We start from the raw sequence: 26,614 nt of genomic DNA on the forward strand, positions 1-26,614 counted from the left end.
GTTTTTCAGCATACAGGAAGTAGCTATCAATTCTCTAGGTTTGTAGCTGTACCTCCCATTTACTTGCTTTGTGTATATCTTGCCACCTTTTGCCTTCAAAGGGTGATCTATTATTGGGGTATGCTAACAGTAGCAGTTCCTCATGACCTGTCAATTCCTGAGGCTTTCTCAAATAAGTGATCTTAAGTGCTTTCAAGAGGACCAAGCTGCCATTGGAGGAGAGAGAAAAATGAAGACCACTCACTGAGTTTGACAAAGACCCTTTTCTCAAATTATGAAGAAGCAAAATTTGTTAGTACTTTGTTTACATGACCATCTTAGGGAAATGATCTTATCAATCAAACGAATGGGAACTATAATCAAATTATAATTACAGCCTAAATGAAGGTGTCAGCAAGCCCGACGTTATGTTTCTGCCGAAACCAACCGGTCTTCTCGATCATTCACCTTCACAATTTTTTAATGCACTATTAAATTTTTTAGAATTTTTCGAAAACTATATTTTTATAAAACTTAAGTTATAAGTCCAGAGAATATATTCCAAAATTAAATTTTGAAAAGCATTGAATAGCACTATTCAGTGCTATTCAATTCTCTGGACTATGGACCATATATTCTCTGAACTATGGACCAGAGAATATATGGACATTGAATAGCACTATTAATGCTTTTCAAAGTTTGATTGTGGAATATATTCTCTGGACTATGGTCTATAACTTAAGTTTTATAAAAATATAGTTTTTGAAAAATTCTAAAAAAATAGTGCATTAAAACATTGTGAAGGTGAATGATCAAGAAGACGGGTTGGTTTCGGCAGAAACATAATATCAGACTTGCTGACACCTTCATTTAGGCTATAATTATAATTTGATTATAGTTCCCATTCGTTTGATTGGTTATCTCCCCACTTGGGTAACTATTTTACTCCATTAATATTGATTTTTGTGTGCAAATGAACTTATCCAATCGGTGGTTGGCTATAGTCAAGAGTATGGATCCATGTTTGTGATCACTATGTTCTACACGCAATGTTGTAATAATTCCTATGTGCCAGCTTTATAAACGTCTCAAGAATTGCATCTATGCAGGATAACACAGTAAACAGTAATAAATTGCTTTATCAAACTGTTCCTCCTTTCAATCCCCCTTTCTCAACTGGATCAAGCAATAGCTAATTGTGACACCTCTATTATATTGTTTGTGGCATTTGCCTAGCAGGGTAACTTTAAAATGAGAGAAATTTGCAGAGAAGGGCAAATAGAAGTTATATAGAGGATGCCTAGTGCCACTTACCATGTGAACCTACAGTTGTGTCCTACAGATTCAGGAAGATCTCCAGGTCTTATCACCTGAATTAGGGTTCTGAGAGATTCCATCTTGAAATGGCATATTTGAAAAACCTGTTCAGCCTCATGAGGTCCACAATGAATGGATGCTCCCATTCATTGTCAGGAGAAATGGGATGACAAACTTTCTGCTGATTATACAACTGTGTCAAACAAGGCCATGGCCTTTACAGCATCTCTGGGAAATCTGGAGGCCATTGAAAGACTTTAAATCACATTGATTGTGATTTATATCATGTGAGGAGAGACTTGTCGGACATTTCTATTGTTTTTTTACTATGAATATATAGACTTCTATTTTTCTTCCAGTAATAACTGTAACTGAAAATATTAAACCAATTTTGTTGAATTCTGAAGTGAAATTTGGCCTAAGGAACCATGCTGGCTACTGATACCATGAGATCCAGTCAATATAGGCATTGTCTGGCAGTAGTCCATTTTGCTGACAGTCCCTTGGTTGCTTTTGTGAGACCATATATTTTGTTTTCTGGTAATTTGATTATCCCCATCTTTACAAAATCTTGCTCCTTGAAAAATAAGATGTTGAAGAATTTAGGGAACCAATTTTCCACCAATATTAGAGCCATAGGTCTTTAATGTGGAAATTACTACATTTCTTGCTTGCATTGATTTTTGTGATAAGGAAAAAGCCAAAAAAAATGTTCTAGGACTGCTCTGTGTGCGACAAGGACATTGGGAAGAGATGAATCAAATAATGTATACTCAGTGTTGATTCCACAAACAATATGGGGTCGGTTTTAAAAGGAGCATGCACGTGGTTCCTGCCATCAAGCAGGGGGGTGAATTTTAGTAAAGTATGAGCGGCGACTCAATCAGGCCTCTCCCAGTCTGCTCTAATTAAGGGAACTTTCCTATCCCTAACATCCCCATTTTTTTTTTTTGACTTACTGCTCTGTCTGAGCAGAAGCAACTTCCGCGCGCCAGCCAGCTGCTGTTGCACGCTTCCCCTGGGACAGCAGCTAATGATGCTGACCCGGCTCGCCTCTTCTGACAGGCCTAGCACTTACTCGTGGGGCCGGGCCCTTTTGAACATGAGCGCAGTTTGCATTTGGCCATTTTAAAATTCGGCCATAAATGCTTTTGATGTCATTTTGCTATTAATAAGTGAGGGAAAGTGTCTTGTAAATCCAAATCAGAATGCTGCAGCTTGTTTAATTTCAGGTCTTTCTAACTGAGAGCATATTATATGCCAGTGTTGTCTGATCTTCACTGGCTTCCCATCCACTAGAGGATCAGATATAAGATTGCCTTGCTGGTACACAAATTGCTTACTCAACTGCAGATGACTTGGATTAATGTTCTGTTTAAGCCCCATAATCTGACAAGAAGATTGCCGTCTTCACAGAAAGCATTTATCTGAAATTCGGCAGCGTTCCTTTTCAGTAGCTGCAGAGGTGCACCTGGGGCGGATACTTCTTTGGCACCCCCCACTATATAATTTTAAAACTTCCTAAACCGATAAAATTTCAAAACAGCAGGCACCACAAATAACACCCAATAATTAAAACTTAGGATTTTAAAACACACACACACACAAAATCTCCCACTCTCCATACCTGTTACCCTGAGATTATGGTGAACTGGGGGTACACACACAAAACAAAATATGCTCCCTGTCTCTCTCTCACATACACGCTTGGTGAGAAACAAAGGGAGCTCGAATGTGTGTGAGACACACACGATTCCTCTTACCCCTGCGTGCACACATATGCTTCCTTTCATTCCCACCCCTGCACACAGGTACCCTCTCACACATATGCATCCTTAGGCACCCCCCTCCCCCCATACACTGGCACTTACTCTCACAGGGCCAGTCTCTCCCTTCTTTGGCCACTGGTGGCAACGCTGGGCCTGTTCTGCTGCCACCAGCTCCCGGAGCGCCGCTGGCCTCTGCCACTGTAGCTCCTTGTTTTTGCTGGTGGGGTTTCCCCCTGCCACTGTTCTGCACCACTGCAGGACCTTCCCACTGGTGGCAATGGTACCCCTCCCTCTGTTGCCACCTGGGGTAAACCGCCCCCCTCCTTAGCATGCCTCTGAGTAGCTGCCCAAATTTGTGGAACAACCTTCTATTGAATGGAGTTCTTTACACTACATTAAAACTTTTAAAAAGCAGTTGAAGGCTGTACTCTTTGAACGAGCTTACTGTTAGAATATTATATTTTAATTACTTCCCCTGTCTGTTTAATGCTGAGCTGTTTTGTTGTTTGCTACTTGTAAGCTGCATAGGGCCTTTGTATAGGTATAATATAAATAAAGTAACCATAACCCAAGTACAGAGTAATCTGGTTTTATTACTTGAACTATTGATTGATTTTGACGCAAAAGTGTCTTGATAAGAAATTTGATTAGTCTCTTTAGGTCTAGAGTTTGACTGTAGCTTTCTGAATATTTGGATATAATGAAAAAATGTGTACCTTGAAACCTTTTTGGATGAGGTATTTACATTATGGATATTTTCAGAAAGTTGTGATGCAGTTTGTATTTTTCAGACTGGATTGCATGAAGAAAACATTTTGAAACTTCCTGTCTATAAATAAGTTGAGGTGATGTTTACTATCTATTGAGTTGAAATTCAAGCTTGCAGTCTAATGCAATTGGGTTGGGCCTGGGTCCTGATCTAGTCCCGGGCATTGGAACCCAGCCTCCAGGTGAAGGTCATGGAATCAAGCCTCTGGCCTTGTATTGGCAGTGGGCCTAGGCATCGGGACCTGGCCTCTGGGTTGAGTCATGGCATTGGGCTTGGCTCCAGGTTGAGGCTCAGCCTTGCCGTTGGATACCCAACAGACTTTTTTTTGGTCTTGGCCGAGGCCCCGGCTTCGGGCTGGACCTAGGCGTCACACTCAGGCCTAGGCCATGGCCCCTACACTTTGTACCTCTGCCTATGCCATAGGTGAGGCCCCCGCCTTCAGGCCTAGGCCAAGTCACACTCAGCCCAAGTTGCACTAGGATGTAGGCTGTGGCCTAAGCTTAGGTCCGATGCATTCCTTTCAAATTAATGCAAAGAATGAGGTTTGTTTCATGCGGGGGGCCCCGATTTGTTCCGGGGCCCTCGAATGAAACAGACTGCCCTTATTAATTTTGAAATTCGTTTGAAACGCATGCACATCCTTAATATATACATGAATAAGGAGGCATTCAGTTGTTTTTGATACCTAAAATCTTATTTTATATGGCATAAAAATCTTGGAAAGTGAACAAATATATTGAATTTTACATAATTATGAAACTTTTTCTTTATCCTTTACTGGAGTGTTGTACATATTTGTTTTAGCTTGATTAATTCATCATTTTATTTCACATTCATAGTCCTGGATTTTATTTTATTTTTTTGGTTTTGATAACTTTTTGTTGGCAGTTACTACCTTGGGAAGCTTGCTGGGCAGACTAGATGGACCATTTTTGGTCTTTTTCTGCTGTCATTACAATGTTACTATTTAAGAAGCCCCCCTCAATTGCTTGCCTGGAGTCACTTGGACATGGTTTCATTAAGTTTTGTGTTTGTGCTGTTGCTTTTATTGGAATTTTTCTTTACATATCCACTGTGTATGTTTACTATAACCCTGTGATCACCGTGGATCAGTTATAAATAAATGTCACTGGTGCTATTTGTGTGGCCGCTGGGTAATTTTACAATAAAGTCTGTGGAGGAAGTTGTCTTAATATTTTTAGCCATGCTGTCCCAGTTCAGAAGAAATCTGCTTGAAAAAGTTTTCCATACTTTTATTATTATCCTATGCATTCAGCCTTGGTCAATGCCAAGAAAAAGGTCCTAAGGGCTGCTGTGAAGATCCTCCAGCAGAACCCAACTTCACCCCTCCTTCCTGACTGGGAATTTCCTTCTGGTTAGAGTTTCTCTTCACAAAGAAGGCAAAAGAAGCATTCTTACAATTCAGCTCCACAGTAGACATCAGTAACTCTTTTGGCTTTTTTGGATGTTGTGTGGTAATGCGGCATATTAGCTGTTGAAGACCTGTCTACAGCCACAGTGCATAATACAAACATTAGCTAATGTTTTGATCGATACCTCTGGAGCAGGAGAATTAAAATTAAATAAATCACTTAGCTGAAATGTGCTGTTCTCATGTCTACAAATGATCTCTCAATTCAAAATGGGGCTGTATTTATAAGATGGAACTATTTTTGAAGTGTAGTGTTATGTGCATACAAAAATTAAAATAAGTGAATTCTCATTTTTTACATGAGGGGATAGGACCAGGTTTGTCTCTTTGTAACAATTTTCTGGTAGAGATGTTAAATCATCCTGGCTTACTGACGCCATTACATTTATTTTATAACTGGTATTGTGTATCTCTTACAATTTATAATTGACAAACTGTTTTTCTATATTAATTGAAGAGACTTAATTAATGCTTTGTTAGCCACAGCAACAATTACCCAAGATAACTCTCTGACCTTAAGAGAGCATCCATGCTGAAATGCAGCAGTGCCCTCAGTGTGGAGAAAACTGCAGCTTCAGAACCCATCACTGCTTTACCTTTGATTTTGCTGATAACGCTATCTCTGCAGTGTCAAGAATATGGTGAAATTACTTACCTGTTAATTTCTTTTCCTTTACTTCTGCCCTCCAGTCAAGAACATGTGGGTATATTCCTCTCATCCAGCATTTGGAGGCAGAGTTTTTGTGTTTTTTTTTAACATCACCTCTACATATGCCATCATTAGAAACCTACATAAACCAGTATGCTACTGTCAGAGCTACTTGAAAAAAAACAAAAATTACACTGTACCACTTTAAAAATATTAAATCTGCTGCACGTTGAGTGTAGGAGTGGGGATCCAAGATAGCTGCACGTTGAATGTAGGAGTGGAGTGCTTTCCTGCTGCGAGGTTGAAAATATTTGCCCTATGCTAAACCTATGCCTTTGAAAAGGAAAGGGAAGATAAGGGTAAACCCTTCTACTCCCCCACCAATGCCAGAAATGCAGCAAGAAATTACCCATTACCTTACCTCACCAGGAACACTTCCAGGAGTCGAGGAACCCTTGGTGCAGGGGAAGGAGAGAGAAGTCTCGGCGTCAGAGGAGACTACCCTGAGCCCAGACCTAAGACCAGCTCCGATGCGAAGTGCAGTGCCGGTGTTTCAACCCGACTTGCTTTGTGAGGGAACATCTTCCGGGTCCTTTGCAGCGAACACAACTACAACTGCAGCCTTTCAGGCTTTGACATCTTTAGCGGTGGACCCGGGAACAAAAACTAGCGTGGAGCTAGCGGCAGTCGGCTTGGGAGAAGGGGCAGCTGGGGTGAGTTATATTGGAAGCAGCCTGCAGCTATCGCAAGAAACTACCCTAGAATTTAAGCCCCTAATGATACCTGACCAGCCTGAAGTCGTCACTAATGCTGCGATATGGGATTTGTTGGTGAGGGTTGCAACCTCTGTCAATATTTTGAGTAAGAAGGTGGAACTATTAGCTTCACAAAACAATCAAAGTTCAACTGATTTATAAAGGAAAGTTGAAAGTATATCTACTAAAGTTTCAACACTTGAAGTGAAGGAACTTGTCCATGAAAAGTTTAAGGTGGCAGTGGCAAAAGATAAAAATTCTTGGCCAGAAGAGTAGAAACTCTTAAATGCCTCTCGTTCCCTAAATATCAGGATCCAAAATTTTCTTAGAATACTAGGAGAAACTCCCTATGTTTCCTTTAAAAGATTTCTTCGTGAGATCCTGTGTTTTGAAGAAGAGAACCTACCTTTGATAAATAAATGTTATTTTTTGCCTAGAACTGTTACATCTAACAGAATTAACCTTCAAGAAAATTTAACAGAAATATTAAAGTTCAACATCTGAGGTTTTGGACAGAGCAACTCTACTCGTTTCTTTAATATGATTAGTAGAGGTCCAAATTATCATGAAAAGTTATTTTAGGAAATTTCCAACTTCCTTTCTAAATGAAAATATAAAAATTTTTCCAGATCTTTCTTCATTTACCCAGGAACGGCACAGAGCTTTTTTTAGCTCTATGTCAAGAAGTAATTTCGTTAGGTTATACCTTCATGTTAAAATTTCCCTGTAAATGGTAGGGTAAAGAGGGGGTCTGAGGTATATATATTTTTTACTGTGGATCAATTAAAATCATTCAATCAAAAGTCCCTAACACCTCTTCTCCCATAAATATACCTGGTACATGCATATTTCTGTTTCTAGATATGTTTAATTTTTAATATCTCTCAGTATATTTCGGATCTGTCTGAATTTATACTATATTGATTTATGGATATATAATGGAAATCTTTGATCTATAATTTAAGTTAATTTCAAGAGTGTTTTCATTACCTTGACTTCCATTTTGATTTCTGTATTTCCAAATTTATTTTTTGTAATTTGAAAATTTGACAAAATAAAAAAAAAAAAAGTAAATCTTATAAATAAAAATCATTTAACAAATTTGTTCCAATTTCTGAACTTTTTTTTTTTTTTACATCGTGGGTGGGCTTCTTGACTAGTATGCAGAAATAAAGGAAAGGAAATTAGCAGGTATGTAATAATTTTGCCTTCCTTGTCCTGCCTACCAGTCAAGAACATGTGGGACATATCAAAGCCCATATATTACAGGTGGGTTGATTGAATACTTGCATTTAGAACTGAAGTACCAAATGATGTTTCTTGTAAAGCAAGCACACAAAAAAACCCACACACACCAACTGGTGTACTCCAGTACACACCAATGTCAACAACCAAAAATAAACAGTGTACTAGTTTGAAAATTAATATAACACCCAAAACGCCAAACAAATTTTTGTAAGACCCTCTATTCACGGGCAGACATATCATGTGTACAACTCGTTTCTCATAGGGGTCACTATTACTTTAATCATTAATATACTCAATTTTTGTTTTGTTTTGTTTTTCAAAGTTTTTCAAAATTCCTCAAATTTTTTAGGCAATTGCCAATCAAGATAAAAAATGGGTACTTATCCGCACTGAAAAGGTCCCAGGTAACCCTGGGACCTTTTCAGTGCGGATAAGAACCCATTTTTTATCTTGATTGGCAATTGCCTAAAAATTTTTTTGAGGAATTTTGAAAAACTTTGAAAAACAAAACAAAAATTGAATATATTAATGATTAAAGTAATAGTGACCCCTATGAGAAACGAGTTGTACACATGATATGTCTGCCCGTGAATAGAGGGTCTTACAAAAATTTGTTTGGCGTTTTGGGTGTTATATTAATTTTCAAACTAGTACACTGTTTATTTTTGGTTTTTTTGGTTCTTGTAAAGCAAGAACATCCAAACTGTAATGTTTGATAAATGGCTTTAGGCTTGTGGAAGTTCTACAGATATCTATTGGTTTAACTACTTCTGCTCATGACATCACTTGCACTCTAGTAGAATGTGGTTTTAAACCTGAAGGAACTTTTTTTTCTACACAGTAGATATTCTGAAGAGAGTTTGTTTAATTCACCTTGCTATAATTCCTTAGAAGCAGCTGCTCCCTTATTCCTTACAAATAAAATTAATAATTAGTCTGTTTCTCAAACTTTTGGTAACAGATAGGTATTGATGGAGACATCTTTTAAGATCTAGCACATGAAGTGCCCATAAGGAACCCTTACAGTCGCTCTTAGAGAATGAAGGCAAGACTATTCTCTAGTTTAGATGAAAAGTGGAGACTACCTTTGGTATAAAGGATGGTACTGGTCTTAAAATTACCAAATATTGTATGAATCTGAGAAAAGGTGGCCTACAGCAAAGAGAAACTCTTCTGGCAGATGTTATTGCAATTAAGACAACTGTTTTTAAAGTGAGATTCTTAAGATTTGCTTGGATTAAGGCTTCAAAAGAAGGCTCTGTTAAAACTGATAGCACTAAATTCAAATTCCATTGTAGGAAATCTGGCTTAGGTGGAGGACATAATCTTTTAACTCCACTACAAAGTGAATGTCTTTGTGAGAAGCTATTGACAAACCCTTAAGTTTTCCTCTGAAACAGGAAAGAGCAGCTATTTGTACTTTTAAAGAATTCAAGGATAAGCCTTTGTCTAAACCTCTTTGTAGAAAAGCTAGTATGTCTCTAATTTGAGCATGCAAGGGAGAGCATTTATTTATTTATTTTTTTACAATAGGCTTTGAAACATCTCCAATCTCTTATATAAGAGAGAGGTAGAAGTTCTTCTGGAATGTAACATTGTTCTAATCACCACAGGGGTGTAACCTCCTTTGACTAGTTTTGCCCTTTCAATAGCCAAGGTGTAAGCGAGTATGGAAAAGGGTTGTCCATGTCTGTGGGTCTTTGGTGTAATACTCCTTTTGATGTTAGTAGGTGGAATGGCTAGTCTATCACCAGCCACTTGAGATCAGCATATCATGGTCTTGGCCAATCTGGTACCACACGAACTACCAATGCTCCTTCTTTCTCTATTTTACTTATGACTAGACATAGCACTGGCCATGGAGGAAACGCATATAGAGTGATATCTTTTGGCCAACTTTGAACTAACACAACTATGGCCACACATCCGGGATCCTTTTTCCTGCTGTAATATCTCTTTGCCTTTGTATTCTGATTGGTTGCCATTAAATCCATCTGAGGATATCCCCATGTATTTACTATTTTCTGAAAAGCCCAGTGACTTAATTCCCATTCCCTGGGATCTATTAAATGACAGCTGAGGAAATCTGCCTGAACATTTTCCTGACCTGCAATCTGTAGGGCTGAAAGTTGAAGCAGATGTTCCTCTATCCATGAAAACAGAAGAGCTGCCTTTATTGCCAGAGTTGACTTTGTGTTCCTCCTTGCTTTTTTATATGTCACTGTAGTTATACTGTCACTTAATGTGTATCAATTTCTCTTTGATTAATGTTTGGAAATGTAATAGAGCAAATCTTACTGCTCTCATTTCCAACAAGTTTATTGATAAATGTGTTTCTCCTGAAGAACACTTGCCCTGTGCATAATGATCCAGACAATGAGCCCTCCAATCCACAAGGCTGGTGTCTGTGGATATGAATATCCAATCTGGCTTTTCCAACAGTGACCCTTTATTAAATTCTGTATATTGGTTTACTAATTTAGACTTTCTATTACATCTGTGGACAATGGGAGTCGTACCTGATATCCTTGATTTTGAGCTTTCCAACGAGATAGCAGCACCCAGTGAAGTGGATGCATGTGAGCACAAGCCCATGTAACTAACCTGATAGTTGAGGGCATTGACCCTAGCATTTGAAGATAAGCTGGCTCTTACATAAAATTTGTTGCCCGCTTTACAATTGTGGATATGTTTTTGGGTGTTAGACTAAACCAATTGTTGGAGTTGAAGATAGCTCCTAAATGTTCCAATCTCTGTGATGGAGATAAATAGCTTTTTTTCTATATTGATTACCCATCCCAGAGTCTGGAGAAAGATACTATGTATTTTGGTTTGGCTACACTTTGAAAATGTTTTGGCTCTGATTAACCAATGAAATAAGACATTGCCATGCTGGGTCAGACCATGGGTCCATCAAGCCCAGCATCCTGTTTCCAACAGAGGCCAAACCAGGCCACAAGAACCTGGCAATTACCCAAACACTAAGAAGATCCCATGCCACTGATGCAATTAATAGCAGTGGCTATTCCCTAAGTAAATTTGATTAATAGCCATTAATGGGTGTACACTGATCCCATGCTTTCAAAGGAATGCTGCAACTACTATCATAATCTTTGTAAAGGTTCTTGGTGCTGTCGCTCAACCAAATGGTAGGACTTTGAACTGAAAATGTTTGCTGAGAATGCAAAAACAGATATTTTGTAAAACTCTCATAGGAATGTGAAAATAAGCCTCTGAGAGCCAGAGATATAAGGTATTCTCCTTCTTCAACAGAAGCTATTAGAGATCTATATTTTCATATGAGAGCAAGGGATAATTAGACTTGACCCCTTTTAGATCCAGACTTGGTCTGTAAGTTCTGTCTTTCTTTGGGATTACAAAATACATTGAATAATATCCCCTGCGATGTTCTGAAAAAGGGACAGGGCACACTGAATTTAGTCATCAATTTTTCCAGTGTTGCCTGAACTGCTTTTATTTTCTCTATGGAACCTCTTGAGGATGGCATAAACTAGTCTTTTCTTGGAAAAACAAATTGTGGGAAGTAACCAAAATGGATAATCTTCAAAACCTGGTCTGATGTTATTTGGATCCACTCCTTGGCAAATTTTTGAAGTATGCCGCCAATTGGAAATTGCAAGGTGTGAGTCCCTTGTATTTCATTGTGGAGTTTGCTTTGAAGTAGGTGGGTGGGGTTTAGTTGTATGTGGTCTTTTAGGTCCATGAAAGGAATGAACTGTACCCCTTATTCTGGACAATTGCTGAAAATTTTGATTTGCTGAATGAGATCTTTCTCCAGAAAAAAAATTCTTATTGCGATTAAGGTGGAAAAACTGCCTTGGCTTGTCCTTTAGTAGTCTGTTAATCTTTGCTTCTCCAAAACTTTTCATTAGTTTATCTAATTTTTCTCTGAATAGCATTTTTTTCTCTGAAAGGTAGCCTACTCAACCTAGATTTTGAACATGAGTCCGCTGCCCAACTTTGGAGCCATAAGAGTCTTCAGGTTCCCAGAGAAAAAGCTGAAGATTTAGCTGAAAGCCTAAGCATATCATACAAGCCATCAGACAGATAAGCTACTATAGATTCCAGCCTAGTAGCCTCTTCATCAGTAAGCTGTTGTAACCAACAAAGCAATGCCCTAGAAACATAACTGGAGCAAATAGCAACCTGCATTGAAAATGAGTTTGCAGTAAAAAGATTCTTTAGCAGCATCTCTATTTTCCTATCTTGGGCATCTCTGAGTCATTCCTCCTTTGAAAGGAAGTGTGGTCTTTTTGGATACTGCCAAAACCATAGCATCAACTTTAGGAAGGTTAAAGAGAGTGGGTATAATTTTGTACAAACTCTAAGTCTTTTGTAACCAGTTTCAGGGGCATTCCATTCTGAATAAACCATGTCCTTAACTTCAGAATGCATAGGGAAAGTGGAATGTCCCTTTTTTGATTCTCTCGAGATTGGATCCCACGGTAGAGTTTCTTCAACTATATCCTCTGACAACCTTAAAGCTGATGTAAACTGTGCAATTAAAGCAGAAACTTCCTCCTTCTGGAAAAGCTGAATTGAATCTTCTTCCTTATCTGATTCTAGCTCTCTTTCCTCATATGAGCCTGTTAATCCCTCTGTTACATTGTCACCATCTAATAACAAAGGAATAAAATCAGGAGTTTCACCGCATGCATAACTGATTTCTGAAACATGTTTTTCTTAATATTGAGCACTAAGACTTCATAAGCTATCTTGTTTTGAATGGATGCATTTTCATGGTTTCCTTTTAAAGCATGGAAAGCCTGATGTAGAAATGTAAAGAAATCAGAAGAACCTGTATCCATTTCTGAGGCAAAGTTTGCTGCATAAAAAGCCTTTAGGAGATAGGCGCGGTGGCTCCAAAGTTTGTGACACACCTTCTCTCTGAACTCCCGATGCATCTTGAGTTGGAGGCAAGATGGCTGCCGTGTCCCTAGCAACCACTGAGTAACCAGCTTCAACGGTGCCACTATGCAGGGAAACTGAAGTTGCTGAAGATTTTTTTAAATGTTCTGATTTAGAGGTAGCTTTGCATGATGCAGAGACAGACTTTGAAGAATCCCATACTTTTGCAGAATTACCTGACCTATCCATTATAAAATCAGCTTAAATGACTCAGGAAGTAGTTTGAATTGCTTGTCTTTTTTCTTCACCTCTGATGAAGGAAAAAGACAGATTGAGGTTGAGCTGTTTGTGAAGTGAAAGAGCTAAGATATGCTGCTTAGGTTATGCTTCAAAGTTGCTATGCTGAAAGAAAATGTATGAGACAAACAATTGTCAGTTTTTTACTCAATCTATTGTCAGCAGAAAGACCAGTAGAGAGTGGCTTGCTACTATGCAGGAGATCCAGTCCGCAGGTACATGGCTAGGAGTTAAGTTAGTAACACTTCAAGCAGCAGCATAAAGGCTTTTTTTTTAGCTTAAACAAAAAAAAAAGGTTATTAATTAGGCTGAATTGGTAAAAATGTTTACGTGTGTGCTGATCAAACGTCCTCGTAGATGGAGGCAGAGAACACTGGCATGTAGGATTCTATTGATGTCATATGTACAGGTGGTGTAAACAACAACAAAAAGACCAACTTTGTCTCCAAATGCTAGATGAGAGGAATATGAGGAATTACTGAAGAGGAGCAAGGCATGAGTGGTTTATGTACTGCTGAGACCATTAAAGAATGGGGCCAGAAGACAGACTTGGTGCTCTCAGGTATCAGCCCAGGGCTCAAGCCATGTCACAGTCATGAAGGAACTGGTGGTCTGTACTTTTGCAAGTAGCACTCTACCCATGGTGCAGTGTGGGGTGAGAGTGAAATGGAAATATTGATTGATTGATTGATTTTTTTGTGAGCAGGAATCAGAGAGAATGGCGGTAAGTACATTTGATTTTAGTGAGACCTTTGATAACATGCCAGGCAAAAGACTCAAACTGGACAGTCTACCAGTAGTCCTAAAGTGGCAAACTGAGTTAGAAACTGGTTTGGTGATATGAGTTTGATAAAATGAAGGGGAGTTAAGCTTAGGCCTAGGGTCAATTCTATTCCATGTTTTCACAGGTGATACTGCACAGGAGCTTAAAGGGAAAAACAGCTTTTCACAAAATGATGCAGAGTCTAAGGTGAGATACAATTAATTAAAATATACATACCCCTAGGTTAAGGGGGGATATGATACTTACACATGTGCAATAGTTCAGTGCTAACTGTGATAAGCAAGCATATTTCAATGTGTAAGAGGTTCTAGAACAAGGGTCCTGCTGTGGGCTGGGATGCAGAGCAACACAAGTAATTCTTCATGGATAGACTGATGGGATGCATGGAATAGCCTCCTAGTGGATATACAGGAATTCAAAATGGCATGGAAAAGGTGCAAAAAATTCTTATTGGGAGACTGGAGGTAAAACAAGAGCAAGGAGGAGAGTACATGATCTTGTGACACAGGACAGGAGTAGACTGGCTGGGCTTGACTGTTTGTCATCAATTTTGATACAGAATAACTGGTCTGTACCAGTTGCATGCTCTCTCTGCGGGAGTCTCACATCCAAGTCTTTGCTGTGTTTTAGAGCCAAGACATTAACATCTCACTGAACAAAAAATAAACAGCAGCAGGTTTAATTGTGATTAAAAACTTGCACCTGAAACATGGAAAGGTAAGGCATGGCTGAGGGGGAGCTGTTATAATTAAAAAAAAACAAACCCAAACCAGATATATTTCTTTACATTTTTTTTTTTAATAAAAATTAAATAAAATAAACAACATATTGTAGACACACAAGAGAAACAGTGCAAATAAGCGCCCCTTGTGACCTGATGAGCTTTGAGGTAGGGGAGTACTCCTGGGGATGTTTTATCCCACATGTTATTGCAAGTGCTGACCCTGGTTCAGACCCTATCTGTTCCAGGAGGTTGGAAGTATCTCAAAAATAAATCACAACACGCACAAAAGATGAGTTGCTCTGGCACACAATAGGCTTGTGAAAGTTGTGTGTCACATCTGCTAAAAGGTGTACGAGTAGGGTCACTGGAAAGAAAAACTGGTACTGGGGAGTCCTCCACACCACTGACTGATGAACTTTAGCACATCCTGGCATTCGGGGCTGTGGCTTGTCTGAAAAGAAAATAAGTTTACATCAACAGCTGAAGATCATTTTGCTGTTTCTGGATTCTTAACTGTGGAAAGCTGAGGTTTTTGCAGGCTGGCCTTCTGCATATTTTAAATAGTAATTTATTTTAATTGCGCTGAGATAAATATTTGATATAAGTAAAAGGAAAATTGGTTCTTATCTGCTAATTTTCATTCCTGAAGTGCCACAGATTAGACCAGCCAAGTAGGTTTTGCATCCCGACCAGCAGATGGAGGCAGAGAACCATAGTGTTCAAGGCATTGCTACATAACCTAGAGTGCCACCTGCAGTCCCTCAGTATTGAGCTGTATCCAAGCCAGATTAGAGAACAACCACCCCAGTTATTTTGTAAATAACGGGAAAACCCTTAACCCGAACAACAGAAAACCCCTGAACATAGCCTAACCAGTAACAGTCTAAAGGAGAACAAAACCAGGTCATCTTCTAAAGGCTCTGAATATGTACAACCTGACGGTTCTTCCCAGAAAGTGTGACAAATTGGACTTGCTGCAGTGGTCTTGAGTAAAAAATAGAGTGGGATAGGGCTCTAGACTGATCTGGGGTACTTCAAGAATGAAAATAAGCAGGTAAGAACAAGTTTTCCTTTCCTGTTCGTACTCCAGATCAGTCCAGACAAGTGGGATGTACCAAAGCAACCCTACCCCTGGGTGGGTCCACGAAAGACTCCCCCCACGTAACACACCTTTCGCCATAGGACATTTCACCCAAAGCCTGAACATCTAATCTGTAATGGTAAGAAAAAGTGTGTAAATATGACTACGTCGCTGCTCTACAAATCTCCTGCGGCGAAAACTGACACAGCCCAAGAAGCTGCCTGCACCCTAGTAGAGTGTGCACGCAATCCATCTGGAATTTTCCTTGCTATGCAAATGTAGGCAGGGACGTCGCGGCTATTTGGGAGCTATGAGCACCACTACTGTTGGATGCAACTCTATGCGGCGAAGGACCCTGCCGATGAGGGGCACGGAGGAAACACATACAGTAGAACATCCATCGGCTAAGGTAGTACCAGAGCGTCCACGCCCTTCGCTCCTGTCTCCCTGCGTCGGGCGAAGAACCGAGGAGCTTTGGAATTCTTGAACGTCGCCATTAGATCCAGAGCGGGTGTCCCCCACTGGGCACAAATGATCTGAAATGCGGCATCCGCGAGTTCCCACTCTCCTGGGTCTAGGCAATTGCGACTGAGGAAATCCGCGTGAACGTTCTCTACCCCAGCAATGTGAGAGGCGGCTATGCAGCACAAATTCTTTTCCGACCACGTGATCAACTGACGAGCTTCCAACGCCACTGGTTGACTCTTGGTTCCCGTCTGCCAATTGATATAAGCCACCATGGTCACATTGTCTGAAAGCACTCTGACCGACTTGCCCTGGAGAAGCGGAAGAAAGGCCTGCAGTGCCAAACGAACCACTCTTGTCTCCAGACGATTGATGGACCAACGAGCTTCCCGTGGGGACCATTGCCCCTGCACCGACTTCCACAGACAAACTGCTTCCCACCCGGACAAGCTGGCATCCGTAGTGACCACTGTCCAAGCCGGAACCACTAACGGTACTCCGCGGCGTAAGTTTCTCTGACACAACCACCAATCCAGGCTGGACCGAGCTGAATCCGTTAGGGGTAAAGGAAGATGAAATTGTTCTGACAGCGGGTTCCATCGGGAAAGCAACGCTGACTGTAAAGGCCGCATATGAGCGAAAGCCCAAGGAACCAATTCCAATGTCGAAGTCATTGACCCCAACACCTGAAGATAATCCCATACTATCGGGACTTGCTTGGATAACAAGGTTCGCACCTGACCTTGTAGCTTGTACATGCGGTCCACTGTGAGAGACACCGTTCCCTGACGAGTGTTGAATAAAGCTCCCAAAAACTCCAGAGACTTGGAAGGCACTAGACGACTTTTGGATACACTGACTACCCAGCCGAGAGTTCGCAACAACTGAAGCACCCTGCGAATTGCTTCCTAACAGAGCAACTTTGATTTTGCGCGAATCAGCCAGTCCAGGTACGGGTGCACCAAAAAACCTTGTTTGCGAAGCTGTACCGCTACCACCACCATAATCTTGGTGAAAGTCCGAGGCGAGGTGGCAAGGCCGAACAGCAGCATCTGAAATTGGTAATGTCGACCCAACACGGCGAACCTTAGAAAACGCTGGTGATTGGGCTGGATCCCGATGTGAAAATACGCTTCCATGAGGTCCAGGGATGCGAGAAACTCCCCTTGTTGCACTGAAGCAATCACGGACCGCAGGGTCTCCATCCGAAAACGAGGTATTCGCAGACATCTGTTGACCCTTTTTAGGTTGAGAATGGGACGAAAGGTTCCTTCTTTTTTTGGTACCATGAAGTAAATGGATTAACTGCCCCTGTGAAGCTCGGGTGGCGGGACTGGAACAATCGCACAGAGATCGAGAAGACATCTCAGAGTCTCCCGTACCGCCTGGCGTTTGGATGCAAAACCGCAGGGCAAGACCAGGAAGCACTGGCGAGGCTGATGTACAAAATCTAACGCGTAACCGTGTCTTATCACATCTAGGACCCACTGATCCGATGTGATTCTGGTCCACTCCTCGTAAAACCGAGACAACCTGCCTCCGACCACTGGTACCGAGGAATGGACCGGCCGCACATCATTGTGAGGGCTTTCCACCCTGCGCATTCTGACCGGCGCCCGTGAAAGGACTGAGAGTACGTCTGTTGCCTGTTGGCACTATGCTGGAAGGAAGAAACTGACCCCCGAGAAGTCAGAGGCCTCCGACATCCCCTATATCTAGTATGGGAAGACAGAGCACCTCTCGACTTTGGTCTGTCCTCCGGCACACGATACACTTTGTTCTCGCCTAGGGACTCAATCAGATTCTCCAATTCCTTTCCAAACAGCAGCTTGCCCTTAAACGGCAACGAACCCAGCCGTGATTTGGAGGACACATCCGCTGCCCAGTGGCGGAGCCACAACAAATGCTGCGCTGAAACTGCCGACACCATGGATCTGGCCGATGTGCGAAGTACATCATAAAAGGCATCCACACTGTAAGCAATCACCGCTTTCAGACGTCCCGCCTGGCGCGCGGGAAAGCGAGTCGTTGGCTAGTAGCTATTGCACCCAACGAAGACCTGCTCGCAAGGAGAAATTACTGCAAATAGCAGCACGAATGCCTAGCGCAGAGACCTCGAAGATCTTCTTAAGCTGTATCTCCAGCTTACGGTCCTGCAAGTCTTTAAGAGCTGTCCCCCCAGTAACTGGAATGGTGGTCTTCTTCATGACAGCCACCACAGCCGAATCCACCTTAGGGACTCTTAGCAGCTCCAAGGCCTCCTCTGGCAGGGGGTAGTGCTTGTCCATCACCTTAGCCACCTTGAGGCTTAAGTCTGGGGTATCCTATTCCTTGGAAAGCAAATCAGTCGCTGAAAAATGAAAGGGAAAAGCTGAAGGAGGACCCCTCAGGCCCAACACCACAGGGTCCGTAGCCCCAAGCTTGGACTCTTCCTGAGGCAGCTGGATCCCTAATTCCCAGCGTATTGCCGGAATGAGGTGACCCAGTTCGTCCCTTCTAAAGAGACGGACCACCTTTGGGTCATCACAGGCCGCCCAATGGGCACCTCACAGATTTCCCGACAGCTGGTCACCGTCCCATTCAACCCCCCTAGGTAGGTCCTGGTCCTCTGAATCCTCCGTGTCCAAGGAGGAATCCGGATCCACCAGAGGAGTCTGCAATCTGAAAGGGTGTTGTCCCTCCGTCAGATCCGGGTCCTGAGTGGGCTTGGGCCTTTTCCCAGGCCCTAGTGGGGGGTCCGGGCCGTGTACTCTTTTCTTGAAGGCCTTATGCATTAGCAAAATAAAATCAGAAGAAAAGGAAGAGTCTGAAGAAAAATCAGTCTGATCCCCCTCAGGGACCTCTGGATTGGCAGCGCAGCCGGGTCTCCCAGGTCTGTCCCCCTCAGGGACTCTGCGTTGTGGTGACAAACACGGCGGGGGGTCATCCTACCCCCGTGCCGCCGGAGCCTTGGCAGCCGTGGATACCAGCGGTTCCAAAATGGTGGTTGCTCCTGCCGAAGCTGACCCTAGGGAACCTAAAATGGCGCCCGTTCCGGCACCTGAAGATTGTAAGTCCCCAAATGCTCCAGTCACCATTTGGACCCTCACCAGGACCCTGCCCGGGGCTGCAGAGTTGCCCTCGCCTCTGGCGAGGCAATCGGAACACAAACTGACCCGTGATAGTCGCGCCTGCGCAGCGCCGCAGGCTCTACAAGCAGCCCGACACGGCATGCTGCAGGGAAAAAAAGGCACCCGAAAATCGCTCGGAAGCAGCGAAAACGGCGCGCAAGTACCCCCAACGCGATCAGAAGGGAAGGAAAGTCGAGCCCCGACCGGGCAAACAAAAAATTATTTTAACTTTTTTTTTTTAAAATATACTCGCCCAATAGCCTCTGGGTCCTGGACCAACTGGGGGGAGTGAACCGGGCTCCCCAGTATCACCCCCAGTCACGATTCAAGCTGGCAGGAGGGTAAGTACCCCACACCTCAGCAGCCTCAGAAACCAGGGGGGATGGTCCCCTCAGGACCTTGCAATCCCCTGAGAGGCAGGAGACTGGACCTGCAGGCAAACCACTGCGATCCTATACCTTATACTAACTTTAGCTTTCTTTTTACCCAGCTAACAATATTATCTAGAACTGAAAACTAGGCCTCAGCACAGACTGTAGGTTTTGCACCTCTTCCAGCTGCTGGAGACAGAAGAATACTGCCAGACTGTAGGTGACACCAGCCTAGATAAGGCGGAGTTTTTGTTTGATAAACTTCTGTCTCCATCTGCTGGGGGGGGGGGGGGGGGCGCAAAACTCAGGAGTCTGGACTGATCCAGGTACGTACAGGGAATAGTCCTGCTGCTTGAGGCACTTGTGCCCCCAGCTGACCCATAGTTTGGGAAACCCTGATGTATAGTTCCTGTTTGTACCCCAGAAGGGTGGATAGTTCTGACTCTAGAAGAGTCGTGTGATCTTTGTGTATCCACAGTGGGTTGGGTGGTAAATCCTGGGGTACCATGAGAAAGTTTAGACAGTATCCTTGGGATATGATAGAAATAACCCATTGGTCTGTGGTGATGTTGAGCCAATTGGTTATAACCGAACCTTTGACGGCACCTGTTAGAATGTACTATAGTACACTTTTACTTACATTAAATATGTGCCTACATGTAAACCGTTGCAATGGTATATAACTTAGCGACGGTATAGAAAAGATTTTAAATAAATAAATATAAAGTGATGAACCCAACCTCCTACTGGCAAATCTGATTTTGGATTTGTGGAGGGGCTGCTGTTCTCTGGAAAGCTGTCAAAATCCAGAAGCTTGGCCTGTTTGTGGAGGAGGCTGAGGTCTGGATGCTTTAGGTTGTCGAGGATGCCCTCTCTGAGATGTTCTAGACATGCGCCCTCGAGAAGCAGGTGAGTAATACCTGCGTGGGCGATAAAAAGGCTTTTTAGGGTCTCTTCTGGTTGATCTTCTGGCAGAAGAAGGGACCTCAGCAGTGACCATTGATAATTGGCGCAGGGTCTCATTGTGGTCCTTCAATTGAGCCACTGCGTCTTGGATTTTATCACCGAATAGATTCTCACCGGTGCAAGGTAAATCAGCCAGTCTATCTTGGACTTCAGGTCTCAGGTCTGAGGCTTTTAACCAGGCCCTTCTCCTGGCACTGATTCCTGTTGCTGACATACGAAAAGCTGTCTTGAAGGAATCAAAAACAGCACGAACTTCGTGTTTACCAGCTTCTAGGCCTTTATGTAAAATGGCATTGAGACTGGCTTGCTGCTGTTGAGGAAGAGAGTCAGCTACTTCCTGAACCCGTTTCCAAAGTTTTCTCTAGTACTGAGTCATGTAGAGTTGGTATGCAGCGATTCTTGACACCAACATAGAACCCTGAAACATTTTACGGCCCAAAATGTCCATGAACCTTTGATCTTTGCCAGGATGTGTTGATGAATGTGGACGAAGTCTCCTGGATTTCTTTTGTGCTGACTCCACAACCACTGACTGATGTGGCAGTTGTGGTTTCTGGAATCCAGGTATGTGCTGAACAAGATAAGTTGCATCTGTTCTTCTATTTACTTGAGGAACAGTGCAGGGATGTTCCCAGAGTTGATGCTGTAGATCTACTAGTACTTCGTGTACTGGGATAGCTACGACTTCCTATGGAGCATCAACAAATTGGAGTACTTCCAATGTTTTGTGTCTTGTATCTTCTTCTGTAATGAGATTGAAGGGTATAGTTTCTGACATCTCCCTAACGAAATCTGCAAAGGAGAGATCTTCTGGAGGAGATTTCTTCCTTTCCTCTGGAGGAGATGGTTCTGAAAAAATATCCTCCGTGGATGAGTCAGTGTCTACGTCTTCCCAGGTATCAGAGAAGGTCTCTGGTCGAGATCTTGGACGAGGGAAGAAAGCTGGCATTGTAGGACCCTCTGGCACCGATGGAATCTTTGATGGCCTCGATGGATGTTGTGGTGGCATCGATGGAAGTGTTGGTGGTACAGAGGGCATTGATGGAAACCGCAGGCGTTTCGGTACCCAAGAGCCCTGATGGACCAGGCATCGGTGAAAGTGGACTGGAATCGGTGCCCTCATCATCTGAAGACCCGGGAATGGGAATCAGGTCTTTCGGAGGCTGCACAGATTGCTTCGGTATCGGTGGAGCAGGTTGTGTTGGCAGGGCACCGATCAATGTATCCAGCCTGGTAAGCAATGGTGCGAACATCGATGGCTCTGGTGGCGGTGCCGGTATGGGGGCCAGCTCCAGTGGCTGTAGTTCACGGAGGGCATAGAGCACTGCCTGGCGGATAAAACCATCCAGTTTCTCCCTGAGAACTGGTGTTGATATCGCAGCTACAGGGGGTGGCAGGCTAGGCGGAACTGGCTCCTCCACAGGTCGCTGTGGGGGCTCAGTACCCGGCACCAATATCAGAGGAGATTGCCTTGGATGTTCCAGTGTAGAGTGTGTAAACAGCTCCTCTACCCGTGTCCTCTTCGCAAGCGGCTCAGCCAAAGAAGCTGATGCGGTATTGGTGCAAATACCGTCGGTGCCAGTGTCTGTTTTCCTCGGTGCTCGGCCGAGTTTTTCCCCAGTGCCGAGGTAGATGTTGTCGATGACTTGGATGGGGTCGGTGATAGACGGTCACCGATACCATGATGATGTCGGCGGGGTTTTATGATCAATTTTTTCGATGTACCTGCCGGTGACGATTGGGTGCACGTCGATGGAAGCAGTTGTATTTTAAACAAGGTTTCCATCTTTTCAAGGTGAGCCCGCCTACCTTTCGGAGTCATCTGCGCACATTTTGGACAAGTCGAGATGTTGTGTGCTGAACCGAGGCACAGCACACAAACATCGTGTGGGTCGGTAATCAACATGGTTCGGGGGCACTCGGGACATTTTCTGAAGCCTGTTGCCATAATGGCAAAGGTTGAGGCCCAAAAACCGTCAACGGCCTGCGGACACCGAGAAAACGGTGGGAGCGGTACCGACCGGGAACAGTGATTTTAGTCACCGAACGAAGGAAAATATATCCAGATGGGAGACCCCTATGAGGGAATATTTTTCTGAAGGAAATGTTTAGATTTTTCCATGAGGAAATTTGTGTGAGAAGTCTCGCAGAGCTCCTAACCGTGAGGCAAATTGCAGCGCGGAAAAAAAGAGACTGAAGGGAGACCCCTGTGGCTCGAGGGATCATGGCATGCTGGGCATGCTCAGTGTGCCAGTTAAAAGTTCTAGAAATTTTGACAGAAAAGTTTTCCGTGATAGGGCTCCATCCAGTGACGTCACCCACATGTGAGGACTACCATCCTGCTTGTCCTGGGAGAAAATGAAGTTGTCGCTGTGTATGCCTCTTGTCCTCAACCTGCTGACTCACTGCGTAAAATCTGTGCGTCCTTCACTACGTACAATATTTAATAGGCTGATATCCTTGCTCTTTATGGGCATGAATGACTTTGTTAGGAGGGCATCACCTTTGCAATGAGGAAGAGTTGAGAGGTGTGTCTCCCACCCATACTGTTTGCCTGCCAGAAGAAATCATTCTCTTTTCTTTCCCTATTTCTTTTTTTTGAGAAAGACTTGCTTCACTTACCTTAATGGCCATGAGAAACTTGTTCCAATCCTCCTTATTAGCAGCTTTTCCAGGTTGCTTGAATTCAATTTTGTTCCTCAGCACAGGGTATCCTAGTAAACCAAATACAGTTCTGAGACATTGCTTGGACCTGAAAAAGTGTTTCTCTGAAGGCTCCATCTGAGTCCTCACATCTGGGTAACATCAGATGGAGCCCAGCACAGAAGTTGGACTTCAGAGTTTCTAGAAACTATCAAGTAAATTTTAAAAGCCCTTACGCACATGAATTACGGGGGTTATGCGCGTGGCTGGGCCATGTGCACATTTTTGGAAGGGCCTGGCCATGTGCGTAACCCCCGTTACAGGCCGAAGTGCCGGGCCTTTCAAAAGGGGTGGGCTGGAGCAGCGCTGGCAGCTGGCCAGTGCACGGGGTTTACTTCTGCTCCTTAGGAGCAGTATGTATAAAAATAAAAAAATTGGGGCTAGGCAGGGTTAGATTAGGGGTTGGGGGGAGAGGGAGAGGAAAGATGGGGTTAGGGAAGTTCCCTCCCAGTCCGCTCCTTAATTGGAGTGGACTGGGAGGGAACTGGGAAAAAGGGCAATTGCGTCGCCACATATAATTTGAAAATTCACATCCCCCCGCGCAAATTGCGGGCTGCCTGCACATGCATGTGCGGATGGTAAAATCCGGTGTGCATGTACATCGTATTTTATAACATGCGAACATATAAAATCAGCGCATCCATGTGCGCGCGCCGGGAACCATGCAAGGGTCTTAAAATAGACCCCTTTGAGCATATCCTACTGGGCATATGCAGCATGTTGTACCTCCACACAGGGCCCCTTAATCCATCATTTAGTTTGGAGAACCAACTCCAAGGAGAGATGGGCAGGTTTTGCGAGCACTGACATCTTGCTGTCCTCCGAGAATGCCTGTTAGAGGTAAACAAATCTACTTTCTCTGAGGAAAAACAACACAGCAGTCCTCACATATGGGGAATCCCTAGCTACAGACTGCCCCAAACAAAAACTGGGAAAAATCCCAAAACAGTGCAAACAGACCAATATAGTATTTTCTGAGCGAGTTAGTTATTTTTATAGGGATAGTCTAGAATGAAAATAACAGGGTCTGGAAGATGGAATTGTGTTCTACACCTCAAAGAGACTCCTCAGAGCAGACTAGCCAAACCTACTGTCATATTGGTTGTCCCCATCCAACAAGATGGATTTAGCTCATATCTTTTCATTGGTAATGGTTTTCTTAGGTCTCATCCCTTTTTTTAAATATTACAGAAGAACTCAGATACATTTTTTTATTATTTTTACTTTTTCAGAAGAAAAACATGTTTATTTCGAATTTTGAGTTTTATTTCTAATTCTCTGGGCTCTATCTTAAATAAGGTTTTAATGACTGTGGTTGCCTACTACTTGATTTTGTTTTGTTGTGTTATATAGTGTGCTCTTGCCTCTTTCTTATGCTTGACAGTATTTAATTTAGCATATTCTGGTTTTGTTCGTTTTTCTTTCTTCTCTTGTTTATGGTACACTGTCATGATATTAACTGCCATTAGCAATGGTTACATGGAATAGACTTAGTTTTTGGGTACTTGCCAGGTTCTCATGGCCTGGATTGGCCACTGTTGGAAACAGGATGCTGGGCTTGATGGACCCTTGGTCTGACCCAGTATGGCATTTTCTTATGTTCTTATGTTCTTATGTTTAAAATTAAATAATACTAATAAAATATACTTCAAGACATAATTATGGTGTCCCGCTGCTTACTATGTTGATATTAAAAATGTTCATGACCAATAGGTACTCAGAAAAAAGTTCTGTCCTTGCATCAATGGATAATGTATATATGCTTTTGTTTGTTATCCTTTATTTCTTACATCAAGGAATATCCCTAACCTCCAAATTAGAAGGACAACTAATGGGAATGGTTTATCCTTAGCTGAGGGATACTTTCAGGAGCACATAACCTTTCCTTACCTGTAATGAGACATGGCAGAGAGCGTATGCCAGTGCTTACTGCGACTAGCGAAGCCTCATAAGTATCCCGTTCATCACGGGGCAGGAACTGATCTACTCTCTGATCCATGGACACAGCAAGAACCCATTCTCTGATCTCTTCCCTTTTTTCCACCTGGTAACAAGAGTAGAAAACACTACTTCAGAGAAAGTCAAATTCAGGCACAGAATGCCCTATATTTCTGTACAATCTTAACACATCCTGGCAGTAGGTACCACTAATAAGAGAATTTTACTACCACAAACATTTTGTTAACAAAGTCTGGAGCATAATGGAAAACTCAGACAATCTAATGGCATTAAGTCTTAAACTGAGCAGGGGGAAGCCTAATTTTACCTGATTCAATATAGGAACCCAAATGACAGATTTTACAGGTTTTGTTCTCTGTTAATGAATTATGGGATCTTATTTATCTCTGCTGAAAAGTAGGGAAAATAGGCTAAAAGAAAGGAGAGCAAATGAGAAAAAGCAGATTCTGTAGCTATCCTAGTTCATAAACTTCTCCAGGATTTGCAGATGAGGATGAGGCAGATACTTATATTATGACTTCTGGCAGTCCAGAAACTGAACTTGAAATATAGAATGCAGGACACCCTGGGTTCTGGGATGGTCCAATTGCCACACACTTCTGTGGCAGTAGAATTGGAGCTGAATCATGTTAAGTGCACTGAGAATCACTCTCCCAGGGAAGGACCTTAAGGCATTAGATATATTTGGGAAGAAGGTCTTCTAAGGTTCCATGTTCAGTGCCTGCATTGTAGTTCACCAACTTTACATGATGCAGTATTTGCACGAATATGTCCAGAAGCTAAGACCCTTCATGGAATCATTAGACCCTGGGCAGGGTGGACTTCTATTGAGCAGTGGAAGACATGGAAGAATGTAAGAAGTACCTTATCTATTCTGTATACAAAGCTTTCAATACTGTAGCCAGGACACTGGCTGTTTCTATAGGGGTCTGAAGGTTCACACAATTGTGGACAAGTGGCCTCCGAGAAGACATATATGCCCTGTACAGGGGATGACCAGATAGGCAACATAGTTCAAGAAACAGTGACTCTGAGATTAAGGAGTATCAGTCAACATTACAATTGTTATCAGTTGTGACAAGGAACCAACTGGCTCCTCCCTAAAGCCACTAATTCTCCTACAAATGTTCATTCTTTCAAAGATGTTCCTTCTGCTCTTTTCAATATTTAGCTCCTCCTACCCTTCAGCAGTAGCAGTTGCCCGCTTAAGATTAGCAGAAGGAAAGGTATTAGCATATGGCTCAGCAGAAGACGTAGCCTAAACCGAACCTCAGTTAAAGATGATTCTGACACCTGCCTCCCCATCTCCTCTGGTGGGGAAAATGGTTAAGTCCTCCTTCTTGGAATGGCTCCGGATTACCAAGGAC

At 42.8% G+C, this 26,614-nt stretch overlaps 1 protein-coding gene across 1 annotated transcript in view; it reads right to left on the bottom strand.

The window, feature by feature from the left end:
• Positions 1-14,652: 14,652 nt before the first annotated feature.
• IFT172 (intraflagellar transport 172) overlaps positions 14,653-26,614 on the bottom strand; it is a 649,332-nt gene continuing 637,370 nt past the window's right edge. The window contains exons 46-48 of the mRNA XM_029596359.1: positions 25,179-25,332; positions 23,208-23,299; positions 14,653-15,043 (exon numbers count right to left, since the gene is read on the bottom strand). Of these exons, the coding sequence (XP_029452219.1) occupies positions 14,954-15,043; positions 23,208-23,299; positions 25,179-25,332 (336 nt within the window). The 3' untranslated portion in view covers positions 14,653-14,953. The remainder of the gene's footprint in view (positions 15,044-23,207; positions 23,300-25,178; positions 25,333-26,614) is intronic.

Source organism: Rhinatrema bivittatum, chromosome 3 (assembly GCF_901001135.1).
Source record: "Rhinatrema bivittatum chromosome 3, aRhiBiv1.1, whole genome shotgun sequence".
NCBI lineage: Eukaryota > Metazoa > Chordata > Amphibia > Gymnophiona > Rhinatrematidae > Rhinatrema > Rhinatrema bivittatum.